Raw genomic sequence first — 14,761 nt, 5'->3', positions numbered from 1 at the left:
GGACCTTAAGAAATATACTACACTCAGAGAGCTCACAAAAATGGGTAAAGTTAACTAGTTTTAAGTGTATGTTCATCTTTGAAAACCACAATGATATTAATACATGGTTATATGCCATATGAAAGGTTGAGTTCCTTTGTGAACACATTATATTACTTGTCTTGCATTTATCCTGAGTTACAGTTCCTAAAGGTGTTGTCCTCTTTCAGAAAGTACTGGTCCCAGTACACAGTTTATTACATCGCCACTCCAGAGTTTGTTTCTTTTTCTCTCGGCGTTGGAGTGACGCTTTAAATGTAAGCCCCCTGCCCGCGGTCATATACTCGCCCACCGGTGTCTTCACCTTTTTTTCAGCACCACTCTGGTACCTTCTTGTGAGCACAGCTTCAGACTGGCCAAAAGTCAGAAGCTTCATCACAAGCTCTCAAGGCAAGTTTATGAGAGGAACGACGAGGCCCTCATAGACTTGTATTGAAAAGTGACCTCCACATCGCTCCATGAAACCCTGAAGCTGCCAACGGGTCACTTTTCTCCAGAGCCTGATGGGAGTGGTGCTGGAAAATGATGAAGACATCAGCAGGTGAGTATGAGACGGGGCAGGGGAATTACATTTAAAGCACCACTCCAGTGGTGTAATAAAGAAATAACCCTGAAGTGGTACTTTAAAAAAATAAATAAAAAATAACGCAAACCGTTCCTTACACACCTTCCAGGAGCTGAGTCTCCACCACTGCTCCCGGTATCTGATATTGGCTGGATCACTGATGTCCTGATGTAGAAGGAACACCCCGCTCAGTGCTGCATCCGATATCAGATACTGAAAGCAGTGGTAGAGAATTAGCACATATTTTTTTCTTTAATTACAAATTTTGCCCAGGGTTCTGGATTTTCTAAGAGGGGACAACTCCTTCAAGGCTCAGAATAGTCACTTGTTGAGATTATTATTAGAAAATGTCATCAAGCTTGACATAAGAGATGCTCCTATATTGCATTGGATAAATTAGTTTATTATACATGAGATGTATGTGCAATACCTGTCGTGTAGATAATGCTTCCCAGAATGCAATTCATTAATGTTAGAAGATTTCAGGTTTAAAGCTTGCAGAATTTTGCCTGCTGCTTTTGTCTCTTAATACATGTAGAATAAGTTGTAACCCTGGATCAGTAAAAGTTAAGTAATGCAAATTCCTTAAAAAAAACTCTCTCTAAGTTATGATTTGTTGTGTATATATAATTAACTTTATCCAATGCTACATGTTATTGTGTCCTAGAGTTAGAGGCAGTAATATAGACGCTGTTTAATGTTTTTGTGTATTTGTTATATTGACCATGATGTCCACGTTTGTGTCTTTCTATACTTCAGAAAACCAAGAAAACAGCAGTGATGACGAAGGGTCTTTGCAAAGTCCTGGATCAGAAGGCAGGTATGTTGTTCCAGCAGTATCTTATGTTCAAAATTACAACTTTTAACTTAATACACATTTATCGTTGTTTTTTTTCTACAGTCTGTATGTAGTTTTGTAGTGTTTATGTAGCTACTCATCTGCCACAGTGCGGAATAGAGAATTTACTCCCATTAGTCCATCTTCTGTGGTTTATTGTATATTTTACCAAGTCGTCTTTGTTGTCATTTAAAAGTAGAAAAATATATTGGGATTTTTTCACGGGCAACATGTATCAGACACTTGCGCTATGATTTCAGCCAGGTATGTTTGACATGTATGTTTGAAGCTGCGTTATTTCAGAGAACAACACATTAAAAGCCACGGATCCCCAGTGTGTTCTTCTTGTCGAATCCCTTTAAGTGAGGGTTTTTTCCCTGCATGTGTGTATAGGGAGAGACCCGTCATCCAATCGCTCACCTCACTGGTCAACCTACTGCCTGCAATCCCGTCCTCTTTCCGCCATCCTTCGCCGCATCTCCGGCTTCTTCACTATAGGCCAGGACTTTCGGCTGCATCCAGGCCTTAGAGATCACTGTGTGTTGTAAGGCTGTGATGTCAACATGTGTGCCGCGACCTTATGAAATACAGTGACCTCTCAACTCTGGATGTGTCTGTAAGTTTTAGACTATAGTGAAGAGGCTAGAGATGCAGCGTGCTACTTCGGAAAGGTGACGACTGTGCTGTCAGTAGTGTGGTGGCCAGAGAGGTCAGTGATGAGGTGAGTATTGGTTTTCTTTTTTGTCTTTTTCTTTTTTGCTGGACCTTTTCTAACTTGCATACAAACCCTATCTAGTTTGTAACCCTGGGAATGCCTGTACCACACAATTCTTAGCATAGTATGTATTTGTATGGAATAGGGTATACTATAAAGGTGTACACTATCACAAAAAATGTATTAATACAAAATTAAGGCCATATGGTCACTCAATTTTTGGGTTAAATGGGAACATGACAAATAGCTAGCTTTGGTGATGACCTAGACCTTTTCATTAGGGGTAGGGTAGTCATCATTATTTTGCATGTTTTTAATATTGTTTTTAATATTTTATTTAGTACTCTTTCATCTGATTTAATGAAACTTTGCGGTGAAGGAAAACCCAAGAGCAAGGTACGCAATAAAAAATAATATATGGCTATTCCATTTACTAACTGAAAGCATCAGAATTTTTCCCTCTTAAAAAGAAAAGTTAATATTATTAGAAAATCATTTTCTTTGGTATTAAAAAATGCATTGAGAGGTTATCCTTTATAATGATATTTAGTAATTGGCTTATGATGTTTGCTATAATGGATGGTAGACTTAAGGTATGTGCCACATTTTAGATGTATTCTAAATTGTCAATTGCTATGTTTTCACATACTTGTAGTGGTATTCATGTAATAAGTTACAAGTTAGAATGCTTATGTCCGTAATCCCAGTTTGAATGCTCATGCACGTCTATCACCTCATTTAAAAACTTTAAAACTAATGAAGATGGCTGCGAACTGTTCTTGTCTATCTTTACTAGACCTATAGACTTTGACTGTAGAAACCACAGACACAGGGCATCCATTTTGGAAATAGGTGGTGGCCCCATCCATCAAAAATTTACCAGTCAGCAGTTAACGATTACGCCAGAATTTTACTTTGAAAAGTCACAAAACTTTTGTGCAAAGCTGAGCAGCGCAAACATTTTGCGACTTTTGCCATTTTCATGCAAGTTTCTACCAGCTCTACCAACATGGACAGAATGACTCCACATCTTGTCTAATTCATGAGATGTGGCGTTCCTTGCTCCAAAAATCTTACTATAGCAAAATTTGTCTCGTACGGACACCCATACCACTTGTCAGATGCTCCCGATTCATTAAGCGGTATCAGATTCTTAATGAAAGTAGGAATGACTAACTCCAACACATACCCTCCTCAAGAGTGATGATGTTCATGCCTGGCTTGATGAATCAGGAGCTCGAAACTTTAAAGAATGCTGACAGTTCTCCGTTTTATGACGCTTTCAAGGTTGTACGATCAGCTGTGGCCCAGCTATTAATCAGGATCAGCACAACCGAAGTACTTTTTATGCAGTTTAATTCCAAAAGCAAGCTAAAAAATGTTTCATGGTTGACATACCTTTAACCACTAACATAAATATATTATATATCAGAATAAAAAATCTAAGTAATGTAAGTAGTGGTATAATTCCTTTCATGTTGATGTTGCAACTTTAGGTAATGTTGTCTTGTCATCTAAACAGGCTCGGAGGAGAACTACTACCCAGCAGGAGTTGCTTTATGCAGATAGCAGTGAGAATGCCGTTGATCTAGGAACTGGAGATGGTGGCTTGTCTACTTGCCTCCCCACTGTTCCAGAAGTGCAAGGGATGGAGATTCATCTGGAGACAAGTTCCAGTTCTGTTAGGGAGAAAGACACATTGCCCTCACCTTCTGGCTTATCTTCTAAAATAGGCAGCATGTAAGTCTATCTGCTCTGCATTAATCAAGGCTGCTTAGACTGTTTATTTCAGTTTAATGAAGATATGCATGTCTGTATGAGGCTGGACTTGGCCACAGAGCATGGAACATGTACTAAGCACATTTTCATTTCCTCCTAAGCTCCACCATACAAATAACTTTTGCTTTTGTTCATAAGGGATGCATATTGTTAGTTTAGGTAAAGTTTTCAATCATTAGACTGTGTTAATGTGTATAGTGTTTAGATGATGTGTAATATATAACATTTGTAGATAATCTGCACCTTTCTGTTCTTTTTTTTTTTGAATGTGTTATCTCTAGGACACTTATTATGATGCAAGAGTCTGATTCTTTTACATTAAAGCAGGTAGATGCCGTTTATTAACTTTTCACATCCCATGGGTGTGAAGGATCCATTACATTGTAATCTCCTCCGCTCTGCATGTCATTATTCAAGGATATGAGCGTTATCTAGCATTTATCATCTTGAAGCTTAACTGCTTCGTTTCCCAAAATCCATTATGATTATTGTTTCTGGCTTTCAAAAATGCCAAGCAGCTGATTTATACATTTTTTTTTTTTTTTTTTTTAGAAAGGAATACTTTAGGCATCTCTATTTCATTGTTGCTATACTATGAAATGCACGGTAAAGCCATCATTTTTTTTTCAATATGCATCCATCATAAATTGCTACTAATTTCCCTGCATGTGCAGTGTGTGAAAAGCAAAGCTTGATCACATGCAAAAGTACAAAAAAGGCCGTAAACAGACAAATTACAAAGATTAGGACCTCTTTTTGTTGCCATTGTCAGTGGAGAAATAGATTCAAGGCCCCGTCACACTAAGCGATATCGCTAGCAATATGGTTTTGTGACGCAGCAGCGATATTGCTAGCAATATCGCTATGTGTGATACTTACCTCCGACCCGCTCCCCCTGGTTATCGCTGATCGCGCGAGAGCGTCCTGGACTGTTTCTCGTTGTCAGCTTCCTGCTGGGCTTCCTGTGGCGCCGACAAGCGACGCGTGGACGCGGGCGGGAGGACGTTAGGATCGCCTCGTCTGAAAGGTAAGTAGCGACCCCCCGACCGCTGCTATGTCACTGGTGAGATCTGACTGTGTGGCAGCTCACTAGCGACCACTTAGTGATGCACCAGCGATCCATATCGTTGTCGGGATCGCTGGTGCATCGCTAAGTGTGGCAGTACCTTTATACTCCATATTGCATTAGCATCTTGTTATAATGTTGGAAGATCTAACTGCAAATTTAAGAACAAGGTAATCTTATTTTTATATTTATTTGTCTTGGAGACCTGATCTTTTTTATGTTTTGGTTTAATATCTAGTTATAACTGATATGCTAGCAATATTTCACCTGGGGATTGTCAACAGCTGGAATCCCTACCGATCCTGAAATAGTAATGACCCTTTCAATTTTTGTATTTACTTTATTTAATAAAACTGTGCCCTCAATAAAGCTCAGTTCAAGTGTCTAGGTATAGAAAAAAGCTGAATAACCACAGGCAGCAGTGTTTGTCATGGAAATTGAAACTGACTCAACATTGCAAAATTGCATTTTCACATATTTTACCCTTTTTAGCAGGAAATTATGATAGACGGCCAGACTGAAATCAAGGGGGTATTGCAGGTGCTACAACTGCATGTGATTTCCATTGTTCATAGAATGCAGAAATGGACATGATGCTAGTAATCTTCTTGCCTGTTTGCATTTTTTATTATCTATTTTTTTTTCTAGCTTTAACGTCTGAGGTAGACTTTGTATATTCAAGCTTCTTTTACCTCTAGTGTTTGAGGTAGACTTTGTATGTTCTTGCTTCTTCTAGTTCTAGTGTCCGAGGTAGGCTTTTTATGTTCTAACTATATTCAGACTTAGTGTTTGAGGTAGACTTTGTATGTTCTTGTTTCTTCTAGCTCTAGTGTTTGAGGTAGACTTTGTATGCTCTTGTTTCTTCTAGCTCTAGTATCCGAGGTAGGCTTTTTATGTTCTAACTATATTCAGACTTGGTGTTTGAGGTAGACTTTGTATGTTCTTGCTTCTTCTAGCTCTAGTGTCCGAGGTAGGCTTTTTATGTTCTAACTATATTCAGACTTAGTGTTTGAGGTAGATTTTGTATGTTCTTGCGTCTTCTAGCTCTAGTATCCGCGGTAGGTTTTTTATGTTGTAACTATATTTAGACTTAGTGTTTGAGGTAGACTTTGTATGTTCTTGCCTCTTCTAGCTCTAGTATCCGAGGTAGGCTTTTTATATTTAGACTTAGTGTTTGAGGTAGACTTTGTATGTTCTTGTTTCTTCTAGCTCTAGTGTTTGAGGTAGACTTTGTATGCTCTTGCTTCTTCTAGCTCTAGTATCCGAGGTAGGCTTTTTATGTTCTAACTATATTCAGACTTAGTGTTTGAGGTAGACTTTGTATGCTCTTGCTTCTTCTAGCTCTAGTATCCGAGGTAGGCTTTTTATGTTCTAACTATATTCAGACTTAGTGTTTGAGGTAGACTTTGTATGTTCTTGTTTCTTCTAGCTCTAGTGTCTGAGGTAGACTTTTCATGTTCTAGTTTCTGCAAGCTCCAGTGTTTGAGGTAGACTTTGTATGCTCTAGATTCTTTTAGACTTGGTGGTTGAGGTAGACTTTGTATGATCCACTTCCTTATTGATAAAGTGTAAATTTATACATGGTTTTTCTCATTATTTTTCGAGTATAAATCTGAAAATTTTGGTGTTTGGAATCAACCCTCTGTAGACTGATGCCTCTAAATAAAATCCTGAGTGACCAATTACCTCCAGAAGTCACATTTAAATTGAGTCTACCTGTGTGTAATATTTTCTCAGTATAACAGCTGTTCTGTAAAGGCCTGGTTTGTTTGAGAACAATAGAGTTCAAACAGCATAATGAAAACTAAGGACTGCATCTGACAGGTCAGGGATAAAATTATGGAGAAGAGTTAATCAGGGTTACGTTACAAAAAAAAAATAGCCCAAGCTCTGAACCTATCACAGAGCGCTTTTCAATCCATCATTCAAAAATGGAAGGATTATAGCACAACTGCAAACCTACCAAGATATGGCTATCCACCTAAACTGACACCCCAAACAAGGAGATCACTAATTAGAGAAGCCAAGAGGCCGATATCTCTGGAGGAACTGCAGAGATCCACAGCTCAAGTGGAAGAATCTGTCCGCAGGACAACTATTACCGTAGTTATATACTCCACAAATCTGACATTTATGTAAGAGTGGCAAGAAGAAAGTTATTTTTGAAAGAAAGCCATACGAAGTACTGTTTGCAGATGGCAAAAAGCCATTGAGGGGACACAACTAGCATGTGAAAAGAAGGTGCACTGGTCGGATTAGACCAAACTACAACTTTTTGGGCTAAATACAAATCGCTGTGTGTGGTGAAAAACTAACACTTGACCTCACTCTGAAAACACCATCCCCATGATTGTGGTAGGATCACGCTGTGGAGATACGTTTCTTCGAAAAGGAAACTGGTTAGAGTTGATGAGAAGATGGATGGTGCTAAATACAGGGAAATCCTGGAGGAAAACATGTTAGAGGCTGCAGAAGATTTGAGACTGAGGTGTAGGTTCAACTTCCAGCAGGAAATTACTTAACATACTGCCAGAGCTACAATGGAATGGTTTGGCGCAAGCATATTCATGTGTTTGAATGGTCCATGCCTAAATTTTCAGATTTATATTTTCTAAATATTTAGAAAACCATTTTTCTCTTTCGCATCATTGGGGGACACAGAGACCATGGGTGTATGCTGCTGCCACTAGGAGGCTGACACTATGCACAAAAAAGGTTAGCTCCTCCTCCGCAGTGTACACCCCACCGACCGGCAGGAAATTCCTTAGTTTAGCTTAGTGTCAGTAGTAGGTGGACACGGGTCTTTCGTTAGACCCCTATCTACCTCGACGTGCGTCGTTCCTTTTCAGGTTTCCAGAATCCGGAGGGATACAGAGTGAAAAGTCACAACTGTACTCCCACAAAGAGACTATGAGTACGGCGTGTACTGCCACCCCGTATCCTCATAGCTCTCCGCAGCGGGACCATGAGAGCACGGCTGCGTGCCAGCGATCAAGATGGTCCTCGCCCTCCGTCTCCCACCCACTTGCCTACCAGAGCCTGTCGGTTGGATGAGGCGCGGACACAACAGAAGACGGATCGGACAGCGTGGGATTTTGAGGTACCTTTATTGAATGCAAACGGAGGTAAGTATGGGGTCCTCAGCATTCTTAGGCGGGCTTCTCAGTGGCTTCTGGTTTCCTCAAGATTCTTGAAAGAGGTTGCTGCGGCATTAATGCAAGGTCTCTGCGCCGCCCGCACCTCTATGGCCGCCGCAGTTAATCCAGGCCCCGGCTTCAGTGTGGGCCTTGCTCTGTGCTTCTCCCCCGCTTTCATTCCTAGGCGAGCTTCTCCCGCCCGGCAGACATCAGGCGGTGTTCTTCAGGACGGTTGCCGCGGCAGCGCTGCGGGACCTCCGCGCCGCCCCGCGCTGACAGGCGGCCGCTGCTATTAATTTAGGTCCCGGCTTCATTTCGGGCCTACTTCAGCGACGCGGCCACGCCCCCCCGCCCCTTTCTCCTAAGCGGGCTACTCTCCCCCCCGTTCTAGGTCCGCCCACCGCCTCTTCTTTGGACCCTAGCCTGTTCTTGGCCAGCGGGCGGTTCTTCCTTCAGCTCGATGGCTAGCTCCGCCCTTCTTCCCCTGAAAGCGCACGTTCCTCCTGCTCCTCTCAGCCGGACACCGATCTCCCTCAGCCTGTCAGCCGGGCACCGTTCTCCCTCAGCCTGTCAGCCGGACACCGCTCTCCTCTGCCCTGCATCTGCAGACAGTCGTGTAGCATAGCTTCTGGGGACACCGGACCGTGAGTAGCTCTGCAACTGCAGACTGACACCCTCCTTTGCCTTCTGTCCCCCAACCTTCCGGCACTGCTTCAGATGTTCTCCTTCACTATGTCTAACTCTAAGTCTGATCGTGCCCGTCCTCCGGCTCCCTCTGGCACTCTAGTCCTTTGCATGTTCTTCCTGCAATTGCAAACTTCCCTCAGGTCAGTCCACTCCCCTCTGCATCGACAGCAGCAACCCCATTCAGCCCGACGCCGCTCAGGAGCCTTCTATTGCTCCATGTGAGAGTGAACCCCCCATTCCTGGCTGGGCTTCGTCTCTATCACAATCAGTGGCAGACCTCACCAGGGTGTCTTAGTCCCTAGTGGCCGTTCTTGATAAGTTGCCCCTGGAAACTTCTGCAGGGTCCAGCAGGTTGCAAGACGTTCCATCTGAGCCAGCTAGCAGAAGCCGCAAAAGGCCCAGGCAGGCTCCCCGGCAGGAATCCTCTCCTGGCCTCTCATCTGCACCTAGTCCTTCCCAGCAGTCGCCCTCCCGTGCCTCCTCACCCGAGTCAGGTGAAGCGTTCTCGGATATGTCTTCTGAAGGGATTTTAGAGCTGGATTCTGACCAAGACGCGGACATGAAGGTTACGGTACAGAACCTCATTGCGGCGATTAACCACACCTTCAAAGTATCTGACTCCCCTGCGAAATCCTCAGATCAGGAGGTTTCGTTCAGACGGGCAGAAACACCATCCAGGGTATACGCTTTCCACTCTGAGTTTGGCAAGATCCTTGCCAGGGAAAGAAAAATTCCGTCCAGGCGATTTCAAAGAGGGAAGCGCCTCGGCGTGCTGTATCCGTTTGCTAAAGAGCTCACGGACAACTGGTCTGCTTCCCCCTCGGTGGACGCACCCATGTCCAGACTTTCTAATAACACGGTTCTCCGGCTTTCAGGTGTAGCGTCACTAAAGGATTCTAATGATAGAATTATTGAATCCTTGGCAAAGTCAGCATTCGAAGCGGCTGCAGCGGCGCTATGTCCAGTCTTTGCCTCATCTTGGGTGGCAAAGGCCATAGCCACTTGGGCAGAGGATCTCCGTAAGGGCATCCTAGATAAGGCCCAACCAGAGCAATTGGCCGATTTGGCCAACCAGATTTCCCATGCAGGGGATTATCTGCTTTCTGCTTCCTTGGATGCCGCGTCTTGTGCTGTTCAGGCGTCAAGCAACGTGGTGGCAATCCGACGTACAATTTGGCTCAAGGCTTGGCAGGCGGACTTGTCTTCTAAAAAGTCTCTTACCAATCTGCCTTTTCAGGGAGCGCGTCTCTTTGGGTCCCAGCTGGACCAGATTATTAAGGACGCCACTGGAGGCACGAGTTCCTCCTCCCTCAGTCCAAGCCTCGCAGACCCCCGTCAAGGCGTCAGTTTCGGCCCTTTCGGGCTTACCGTCGCTTCAATACGACAGAGAACTTCTCTAACCAACAAAGACCACAGTCACGCCAGGATAGAAAGAAGGTATCCTTCAGACCCACTCCCTCCTGGCGATCTCACTCCTCCCAGGGCAGACCCTCCAGGTCCAGATTTGGACGGTCCACATCAGCATGACTATCAACGATCTCCCGAGGGTCCCTCCCAATTGGGAGGTCGACTCCGTTTCTTCAGGGATGTCTGGCTGGCCTCAGTAGAGGACGCTTGGGTCAGGGAGGTTGTATCTTCAGGGTACAAGATAGAGTTCATTTCTCGTCCACGGGATCGCTTCTTCGAGTCCCGTCCTCCAAAAGATCCAGCCTTAGTTCCGGGGTTTTTTGCATCCATCGCCTCTCTCCTCAGTTCCGGGGTGATTGTGCCCGTTCCCGAATCAGAACCTTTCACAGGGTTTTATTCAAACCTGTTCGTGGTGCCGAAAAAAGGCGGGACAGTTCGTCCCATCTTGGACCTCAAGTTACTCAGCAGGAGAGTCCGACTGCGTCATTTCCGAATGGAGTCTCTTCGGTCGGTAATCGCTTCCATGGAGTCGCAGGAGTTCATGTGTTCAATAGACATTCAAGATGCCTATCTACATGTTCCCATATTCTCCTCTCCGGGCATCAGAAATTCCTGCGTTTCGGGATTCGCCAGGAACATTACCAATTTGTTGCACTCGCCAAAGTCTTACCATTGTCCTAGACACCCTGGCCAATTTCAGGTGGCTCATCAACAAAAAATAGTCCTGTCTTGTCCCGACACAACGTCTTGTGTTTCTGGGTCTATTGTTCGACACTCATCGATCGAGAGTTTTTCTCCCTCAAGAGAAAATTGGCTCCCTGCAACTGGATGTACGATCGCTGCGGATCATGAGACTTCCATCTCTCCGGACAACCATGAAAGTCCTGGGAAAGATGGTGGCGGCAACAGAGACCTCTCCAACTCGCCATCCTATCCCGGTGGAACAGGTCTGTCCTTTCCCTGGATCGCCCAATTCGTCTTTTAAACCGTGTCAAGCAGTCCCTCAATTGGTGACTGACGTCTCCTCTCATCTCCCTAGGACTGTCATTCCTCCCAATTCACTGGCAGATTTTGACGACGGATGCCAGCCTCCTCGGCTGGGGGGCAGTGTTCCGCAATCACACTGTTCAGGGTCGTTGGTCAGCCCTGCCAATCAATGTCCTCGAGATAGGAGCGATTTATCTGTCTCTCGTTCACTTGGAGAGACTTCTCGGGACTGCCTATCCGGATTCAGACAGACACGGCGGTGGCATATGTCAACCGCCAGGGGGAACGCGGAGTGTCTCAGCCCTGGCAGAAGTGTCCAAGATTCTTCTTTGGGCGGAGGATTCAGTCCCGGCAATATCCGCGGTGCACATTCCCGGCGTGGACAATTGGGCCGCGGATTTTCTTAGCCGCGAGGGTCTCGCGGCGGGAGAGTGGTCCCTACATCCGGAAGTATTTCTTCAGCTTTGCCGTCGTTGGGGAACCCCGGACGTAGATCTGCTAGCTTCTCGCCTCAACAGGAAAGTCCCACAGTTTGTATCCAGGGCTCGGGGTCCTCTCGCAGTGGGCGCCGACGCTCTGGCCATTCCTTGGTTGCAGTTCGAGCTCCCCTACCTGTTTCCTCCCCTGCCTCTTCTTCCCATGCTGCAGAAAAAAATCAAGGCGGAAGGAATGCCAGTCATCCTCATCGCCCCGAATTGGCCCAGAAGGGCTTGGTTCGCGGACATCGTCAACCTTCTCGCGGACGCCCCCTGGAAACTTCCAGACAGGGCAGATCTGCTGTCTCAAGGTCCGATTTGCCACCCCAATTCTCAGCCGCTCAATTTAACGGCGTGGCTGTTGAGACCGAGGTTTTGAAACGATCAGGCTTTTCGGATCGAGTTATTCATACCATGATCCGGGCCAGGAAGCCATCGTCTTCCAAAATTTATTACCGTACTTGGAAAGCCTATTTCACTTGGTGCGAAGCCAACGATATTCCGCCCATGCGTTTCTCGCTCCCTTCTGTCCTGGCGTTTCTTCAGGCAGGGCTTGATGCAGGCCTCGCCCTCAGCTCTTTTAAAGGTCAAGTTTCGGCACTGTCCATTTTATTCCAGAAGACCTTGGCCTCTCATCCTCAGGTCAAAACCTTCCTTCAAGGAGTGGCTCATACGGCTCCTCCGTACCGAGCGCCCGTAGATCCTTGGGATCTTAACCTGGTTCTCGAGGTCCTGCAAGGTCCACCCTTTGAACCTCTCAGGGAGGTTTCCCTATCTCTCCTTTCATGGAAAGTAGCCTTCCTAGTAGCCATCACCTCCATCCGGCGTGTATCGGAATTGGCAGCTCTCTCTTGCCGCTCTCCTTTCTTGGTACTCCACCAGGACAAGGTAGTTCTGCGGCCTCCGCCCTCTTTCCTTCCTAAAGTGGTGAACACTTTCCACCTGAATTAGGATATTGTTCTCCCGTCCTTTTGTCCGGGTTCAACTCACCCTCGGGAGCGCTCCTTAAACAAGCTGGAGTTGGTCAGGGCGATGAAGGTCTACCTAGCTAGGACTACTCCTTTGCGGAAGACAGACTCTCTCTTCATCATTCCAGATGGAGCGCGAAAAGGTCAGCCGGCCTCCAAAGCCACTATTGCTCGCTGGGTCAGATCGGCAATTTTGGAGGCCTACCGGGTCAAACATTGAGCGGCCCCTCCGGGAATTAGAGCGCAGTCTACCCGGGCAGTGGGGGCCTCCTGGGCGGTACGTCACAGTGCTTCCGCGCTGCAGCTTGCAAAGCTGCAACCTGGTCGTCGGTTCACACGTTTGTGAAATTCTACAAGGTCCACACCTACGCTTCGGCGGACGCCAGCCTTGGTAGAAGGATCCTGCAGGCTGCGGTAGTGAGTCCGCTGGCCTGATGGAAGTTTGTTTTTCCCACCCCAGGGACTGCTTTGGGACGTCCCATGGTCTCTGTGTCCCCCAATGAGGCGAAAGAGAAAACATGATTTTTGGGTTGCTTACCGTAAAATCTGTTTCTCGGAGCCTTCATTGGGGGACACAGCACCCTCCCATGTTCTACAACTCCTGTTATTATGTTTGTTTTTTGTTTACAGTTGAGTTGTCTGTTCTGTTTTCAATCTATTCTGTTACTTCTCCTACTGCTTTCTCACTAACAGGAATTTCCTGCCGGTCGGTGGGGTGTACACTGCGGAGGAGGAGCTAACCTTTTTTGTGCATAGTGTCAGCCTCCTAGTGGCAGCAGCATACACCCATGGTCTCTGTGTCCCCCAATGAAGGCTCCGAGAAACATTTTACGGTAAGCAACCCAAAAATCCTGTTATCATTTGCTTTACTCTTCACAAATACTTGCTACTTTGTGTTGGCATATCACACAAAATCCAAATAAAAAGAACTTGTTTATGGTTGTAAAGTAAGTTGGACAAGTTCACAGTGTATGATTACTTTTTCAAGGCACTTGTATGTCTTAGCACCTAATAGCTTTAGATCCTGATTTATCATGATGAAGCATGCATGAAGAGGGGCGTGCTGGAGCCATACGCTGTGACTTCTGTCCCCAACTTCTCCCTTTTTGGCAGAGCTGGGCAAAAATGGTGTGAAAACAGCAAAAGTCTCAACATTTTTGCACAACGCAGCGCAAAAACTTGCTTTCATGGGTGATCGTCTAAGGTTATCTGCCCACGTTACGTTTTTATGCGTTTTTGCCGCAGCGGAAACGCTTAAAAACCGCTTCAAAAACGCGTCCCCATGCAATCCTATGGGATTCCACAATTGCTGTGTCAATGCTGCAGATTTTACTGCTGCGGAATCGCATAGCGGTAAAATCCGCAGCATGTTCATTATTTCTGCGGAATCGGATTACATTGAAACGTTCACTTTACGCATGTGACTATGCCCACCATGCGTAAAGTGAGCACTTCATGTGCGGATGGTACCCAGGGTCTGAAGGAGAGGAGACTCTCCTCCATGCCCTGGGTACCATATCCCTGTAAAAAATAGAATTAAAATAAAAAATAGGGATATACTCACCTTCTGGCGACCCACAGAGTCCTTCCCGCCCTCGGAGGTGCTGGCGGCATCTTCTGTTCCCAAGGATGCAATGCGCGAATGACCTCTGATGACGTAGCAGTCTCGCAAGGCAGCATCAATGGTAAAAAGTTGGTCACAAAGCTGTCAATCACTTTTCCAAGCGATGCTTCAAATCGCTTGTAAACCGCAAGCATTCTACAAGCTAAAAACGCTTGCAAAATGCTTGTGTTTTTTTGGAAAATGCATGCGAATTCCACATGCGTTTTACCCGCGGCAGGGAGTTGCGGAAATGCTGCAGACATTTCCGCAGCATTTCTGCAATGTGGGCACTTAGCCTAAGTGTTTGCGGTAGACTGTATGTTTCTTTTTGTTTGTTTTTTTTAATGTAAACTTCAAGTACTCTGGCTTCTTCTAGTTTGTGTTGGAATTAGACTTTGTATGTTTTTGCTTATTCTAGAACTAGCTGAAGAACCCGGCGTTGCCTGGGCATAGTAACCAACTGTGGTTAGTTATAGCAAATTATAATGATTATA

At 45.4% G+C, this 14,761-nt stretch overlaps 1 protein-coding gene across 8 annotated transcripts in view; it reads left to right on the top strand.

Annotated features, from left to right (window-relative positions):
• The window catches only part of KIF21A (kinesin family member 21A), a 247,369-nt gene that overhangs the window by 192,942 nt on the left and 39,666 nt on the right, over positions 1 to 14,761 (top strand). For all 8 annotated transcript variants that reach the window (XM_073573526.1, XM_073573524.1, XM_073573519.1 and 5 more), the window contains 3 exons: positions 1,364 to 1,424; positions 2,499 to 2,553; positions 3,680 to 3,897. In XM_073573526.1, coding sequence (XP_073429627.1) covers positions 1,364 to 1,424; positions 2,499 to 2,553; positions 3,680 to 3,897 — 334 coding nt within the window. The remainder of the gene's footprint in view (positions 1 to 1,363; positions 1,425 to 2,498; positions 2,554 to 3,679; positions 3,898 to 14,761) is intronic.

The sequence above is a fragment of the Dendrobates tinctorius genome, unplaced genomic scaffold, assembly GCF_039654945.1.
Source record: "Dendrobates tinctorius isolate UK_male_01 unplaced genomic scaffold, ASM3965494v1 ptg000035l, whole genome shotgun sequence".
NCBI classification, from domain to species: domain Eukaryota; kingdom Metazoa; phylum Chordata; class Amphibia; order Anura; family Dendrobatidae; genus Dendrobates; species Dendrobates tinctorius.
This window is presented reverse-complemented; position numbering and strand designations above follow the sequence as displayed.